Source organism: Citrus clementina, unplaced genomic scaffold (genome assembly GCF_000493195.1).
Source record: "Citrus clementina cultivar Clemenules unplaced genomic scaffold, Citrus_clementina_v1.0 scaffold_1, whole genome shotgun sequence".
Taxonomy (NCBI): domain Eukaryota; kingdom Viridiplantae; phylum Streptophyta; class Magnoliopsida; order Sapindales; family Rutaceae; genus Citrus; species Citrus x clementina.
The window spans coordinates 18907328-18913646 of record NW_006263303.1 but is presented as its reverse complement, the minus strand read 5'-3'; the positions used below and the strand labels follow the sequence as shown (position 1 = coordinate 18913646).

At 32.0% G+C, this 6319-nt stretch overlaps 1 protein-coding gene across 1 annotated transcript; it reads right to left on the bottom strand.

Annotated features, from left to right (window-relative positions):
• Window positions 1-206: 206 nt before the first annotated feature.
• Window positions 207-1933, bottom strand: LOC18054327 (transcription factor MYB41). The gene is made up of 3 exons (XM_024177951.1): window positions 1623-1933; window positions 1366-1495; window positions 207-1012 (listed from the first exon to the last, which is right to left on the bottom strand). Exons 1-3 carry the CDS (start codon window positions 1753-1755, stop codon window positions 229-231), a joined length of 1047 nt encoding a protein of 348 aa, XP_024033719.1. The 5' UTR covers window positions 1756-1933; the 3' UTR covers window positions 207-228.
• Between the last annotated feature and the right edge of the window lie 4386 nt (window positions 1934-6319).

Sequence of the window (6319 nt, the reverse complement as noted above, 5' to 3'; positions counted from 1 at the left end):
AAAAGTGTTTGTGTATTTTTGAAAAAGGCAAAACAAACAGGTGGACAATTGTAAATTTCCCAAAAATTTAATTTGAAAAAGGCAAAACAAACGTGGACGATTGTAAATTTCTCAAAAATTTAATTAACTCATAAAAGAGTAATTCATGTAGATTACATTACAACTTCAGTAAGATTGAATCTCAAATTAATATTGCCAAAAAAAATTATTGTGACATATTGTATTTTATTATACAAGTCCAATCGCATCCAAGCTATCAAACAACAAATTGCTGCAGTAACTGTCCCTCTCATCTTCAGTGCACCCATTGACGTAGTTTGTGGACGATGAATTCAATGGAGTCGAGCTAGATGAAGGCGTTGCTAGAACTGATCCAAATCTCATGTTCGCGATACTGCCACCATGCATATTGTTGTTAAAATATGCTTGGTTTTGGTTTAATGATGGTTCAACAATCCTCGATTGATTTTCAGTTTCTGGGCCTCTGTAGTTTGACGCTGGATTAGATCCTTTTGACATGCTTTGAGGCTCTACATTTTCTTGACACAAGTTTGTTAGAATATATTGCCAGCTAAAGTTTGTGGGATTGGAAGAAAGTTGCTCCAAAATGGCTTGTGGAGTCTGTGTTTCATTTACGTATGGAGGATTTGAATCAACAGGTGTCTTTAAGCAAGCTTGATTAATTGGGTATTGGAGAGCTTGATGATTTTGTTGTTGAAAGGTTTGAGGAGTAAATTGTGGAGTTGTGTTTTGGCAAGATAAGAGAGTGGTGGCTAAATTCAATAGATCAGGATTCAATAACCCGAGACTCAATAGATTTGAAGCATTAAGTTGAGTGGAGTTGCAAAGAGATGAGCTAAGAATGGATGAGAGTTCAAGAAGATCAAGGCGAGGGCTATGAGTCACAGGATCTATCCCCATTCTTAATAGTTTCTTCTTGATGTGTGTGTTCCAATAGTTCTTGATTTCGTTATCAGTTCTTCCCGGCAAGCGAGAAGCAATTGCTGACCACCTGTAGTAGAACGATGTAAATGATGATGAGAAAATTAGACAATAAATATAAAATAAAAAATAAAAAAAATGACTTGCATATGCATAAGCCTAGCTAGATATGAGAGTTAAAAAACTCTAACTACAAGTCTAAGAAGTAGGTAATATATTTATTGAAAAGTCTACTAACTTAACTCATACTCAAAAGTTAGCTTATGAACTAAGAGGCACCAAATTTATATATTTATTTCAAGATTTATTCTTATATGATGTAAGATTACTTCCTTCACAATATTTACTAGAATATTAAGTAATTTTAGAGCAAAGATTCTTTAAAAAGGACCAAAATTAGTTCTAAGATGGAAGTGTACTCACTTGTTTCCCAAAACTTTGTGTAATTGAATTATGGCCTCTTCTTCTTCAAGAGAGAACTTTCCTCTCTTGATGTCAGGTCTCAAGTAGTTTGTCCAGCGAAGCCTGCAACTCTTTCCACACCTCTTTAGCCCTGCATAAAATAGCCATTAATTAATATGACCAATATAAAATAGCCCTGCATAAAAGCTAACTTGGTACCTCTTAATTAACAAGCACCGCTTAACAAAAATGACATTAATATATTTATCCATGCAAACCTGCATTCTTGGGAAGGGTTCTCCATCTTCCATGACCATGTTTCTGAATATAATCAACAAGCTTCTGATCTTCCTCAGCAGTCCATGGACCTTTCTTCAGTCCATTTTTGTCGGAGCTTGGTGGCCTTCCCATTTCAATTACTCGACAAGCTTAATTTCTTAGAAATTCTTTTTTTTTTTTGGGTGTAATTTCTTTGAAATTCTAATAACACAAGAAAGTGTTTTGTGTGTTTAATTTGAGTTAGAGAACTGAAGAAACAAAATTGAAGTCTTTGGAGCAGAGAGCGAAATGTTGGGCGAGCTTAAACATATATATAGAAAAACAAGCAATAAGCTAAGAAAATTGCTGAAGTCAATGGGATTCGGTACCGCCCATTAATATACGTGTCTTCTTTTGAAGGAAAACGCGCTCTCATACACACAAAACGACACTCTCTTTCAACCTTGTGGATGTAAAAGTAAGACTTCCTTTTCTGAATTCTCTATTGAACTTGATCACGTAAGCATGCAACATGCAAATTTTAATTACTTACGTTATGGGAAATTTAAACCCGGTTAAAAATAATAATAATAAAAAAGAGTAAAAAATGGGTATTATGGTGATTCAGCTTGCTTTTATGCTTTCTCTTCATTGTTGATTAGATAAAGAGTTATGGAGCCGATGACGTGCCAAAGAGAGATAGGTAGCCACCATACAAGTGCTGATGGCTTTATCTTTTTTTTTTCTTTTTTTTTTTTAATAGTTTTTGGTGTGTTGTCTCAAATCGTAAAACAGGCTGACACGTACAAATCGTTTTCCCGTTCGCAGAACATTCTTACTTTTCAAAAACGTATTAGCTGTCACCAATTGATTGCCGCCAGGTAAACCGACGATTTGGGTCGGAAGGGACCCACCTAATTGCATGGCTCGATCCGGGGGACAGAAGTCACAGAACAAAGCCGATGGGCTTATTTAAGCTCCATGTCCATATGCAGTCGGCTGCAGATCGGCTAGCCAAATATTAAGTTAAGCTTTGTTTATAATTAGATTAATTAATAAATAAGCAATTCAACTTTGACTCTGAATTTCGCAATGAATGAACTTTGAAATGATAATTTTATCCACGCAGAAATAGAGCAAAGGTTTGTGAATTGATTTAAAGTGGCTTTAATAGAAAAAGCTCTTTCGATACCTAATTATTGTACATTTTGAGATTCCAAATACCAATTTTACTTGTATCATTGCTAGGAACCTAAAATTTGACTTTTAACTAATAATTTATTAGTTTATTTGTAATTGATAAATTACAAAATCTTGAAATTGAGAATCAAATATTAAGATTTCTAACATGACTCGTAATTATAACTAATGATGAGCGACATTATAAGCTCACATGCCCCAATGGTTTAGCACCGAGTGAGTTTCAAAGAGTTTTATTTGAAAAACCACCCGTATTCGAACCCTAAGAAAAATAGGAATTAAAAATTCAATTTAGGCTTTGGTTTTTTTAACTTTTTAAAAAACAAAAATAAAAATATATGTATTATAAGCTCATAGGTGTACTACTTTAAATTTTAAACACGTGATCGATTATGGGATTTTTTGCATTCAACTCAACAGCTAGACATAGCAGTGACATATTGCAAAGAAAAACTGTCTCCCCTACGTGTAGTTTGTAACAGTGAATTGCTATAGTCTTCCCAAGGTTGAGTCCAATCTCTTGATCAAATCACAATTTAATTCTTGAAAGGGAAATATTACAGGTGCTTGAATACTAAAGTTAGGAAGCTTTCATTTTCTTTCTTAATTTATTTGGAATTGGCACCAATTTGAGATAGAGGATCTCTTTGTGGGATGGAAAATTTTGTATGAATGGACATGAAATCTATATGAAAGCAGTGGTCAAACTAATGAATGCGAACATATTAATTAAAACAATATTTCTTCAACCTTTGCCTAGCTAGCTTGCTGTTAAAATTATTAGAAATTATATCAATAGTAACATTAATATCAGAAAGGGTCGAACTATATTTATTGTCCTACAACATTGAACGAAAAAATAAATAATAGCGGGCCACTTGGTACACTTGATGGTAAGCTAGTCTATTCCTAGACTCATTCTAGGAGATATATATAAAAATCAAAGGTTTGGTTTACATTTAAATCTATCGTATCAATTTTTGTTTAAAAAAAAATGTTACTAAAATTTTGAAAATAAAATAAAACGGACAGCTACATATGAAAAACAAATTAAACTAGAATAATCATTTGGACTTGTTCCATACAATCTGACTTGCATGATTGCATTTCCAGTAAAATCATATCATTTGGAAAGAAAAATGTTAGAAATCATCATATATATCATTTCAGTAATCTAAAGTACAAAGCGAATAGCCTAAATTAGCCAACTTATCAGCATATACTGTATAGTTTCTTATCTGAATACTTGTGTAACTTGCATGATTATAAAATCCATAAGAGTCAATATAATGTATAGTTTCTTGCCCGAACACTTGTGCAACTTGCACGATTATAAAATCCATAAGAGTCACACAATTATTACAACGAGTAAGAAATTTTTATTTTATCGATATAATGCTGAAAACATTAGATGAGAAATTATCATTGTTAACCAACAAGCACGTAGATCAATTGACATAGGGTTGTTCTACCATAACCAAAGTCTTCGGTTCGAGACTTGAGAATACAGCTGCGTTAAATACTAGTTGGGAGAGTTTTACCACCCTAGTGGTCCTACCCGGCTCGAATATGAATTATTCGGGGTCCAATATTAATTTTTGGATACCAGATAGTTTAATATACCCAAAAAAAAAAAAATTATCATTGTTATTACTATTTTTTTATCAGAGATGAGAAATTAATTAACTTGTCAATTGATAGTAATCAATTTAAAGTCTATTTCATATGCAGATATAGAATCTAAACTCTAAAAATTGGAAGCATATGGGAGTGTTGCTAGTTCAGTGAATGCAGACTAGCTTAGACCAAGACTTTCCTCTCGTTAATTTAATGTCCACTTCTGCCCCACTGTTTCATGGTCAAAAGAAGTATAACGTTTGTTCTTTTTCCTAACTTTATTCATTTGTTGATTATAAGCTGTCATGATGCTCTAAACAATCTGTGTGGATAGGGATCAACATGCTTTATTTTATATAATCAATGGGGCTTTTTTTTTCTTTTTTTTCTTTTTTTTAGGGGAGAGGGGAAAAACAAAACTCTGTAATCGAGAGTAGCTGGAGGCCCTCAAACCATTCAAGTTTTCCTATCGAATAAAAATAACTATACAATTTCATGCATTTGATTTCAAAAATAATTTACCAGAGAAATAAGTAACATGTCAATCACCAGCTGAAATGACTTGGTTCATCAGGCTATGAGTTACATCAAACGCGACTCAACAAGAGTCTTGTTTTCAACTCGAAGATTGAAGAAGCTTTGTTTCATTTGAACATATCTTGTGAACACCATCACTTCAATCTCATGTATGAAGCACGAACCGATACATTGTTTTGTTAGCTCGTGCTTGGCCCCCCCACCCACTTTCTCTTGGATATCAAATGCTGCGCAGGAAATATTTTCACTGTTCGTGACTTGGCTTGTCAACAAAAGTTTGGGAAAATTTTGAAACATGGCATTCTAATAACGCTCAGTGATTGAATGACTCAGCACCACAGCTCATCAGCCAATTAATCATGTTAAAATCATATGGTGCCAATTAATTCTTATTCAAACTAGGAACATGCGCCATCCATTTTGAAATTCTATTCCTCTTAATTTGCTCCTTAAGATTTGCAAATCTCATCAAATGGATTCAGCAGTTCATAGATCTAATAATTTCAAGATCCAACTTACATGATTTGCTCATTCTAGTTAATTCAGCAGGAAAGTTAAATTTACTCATCAAGTCATCGTTGGGAATCCAATCAATTAGTTGTTACATATAATTCGTATTGTGTAAAGGCCCTCGGTCTTGTTTGATTTTAATCTTGGTCAGCAATTTCATCAAATGAGCACGTGAAACGAAACATGTGGTACGTACATATAATGGCACCAAGGCATGATGATACCTTGGAAATGATTTCAACTGCTATATAATGGAAATGATCTAATATATTTAGGACAAGTTTGGTAATGTTATATCCTTTAAATAATTATCATTAGTTGTGCTGTAAAAATAATCAAATATGAAGAGAATTAATAAAATATTTGGTAAATTTTAATTTAAATTATTTTTAAAAATATTGTGAATTTTAAAAACACTTTCATGTGTTTGGTAAATCTCACTTTTAAAATGTCTAGGAATGCAAATGATTGAAATAGACATAAAATTGAGTAAAATTAATATGTATATATATGTATATGTATATGTACATATGTACATATAATATTTTTATGCTTATATAAAACACTTGATAATTAACATGAATATCTTTATTTTATCAATTGTATTTTTTTATTTTGTTACCTCAATATAATAGGTAATAATAATAATCTCTTTAAATTCAATGATTTTATCTCTTAATTAAATAAAAATAATTATAATTTTTTTATAATATATATTAGGACATATATGAAATTGTATTAAGTATATACTTATTCTCAAAATCGGATTTTAAAAGCTACTACTTTCCTACTTTTTGGAATTTGCTATAGAATGAGATGATTTTATCAAAAATAATTTTTTTAAAAAGTTCAA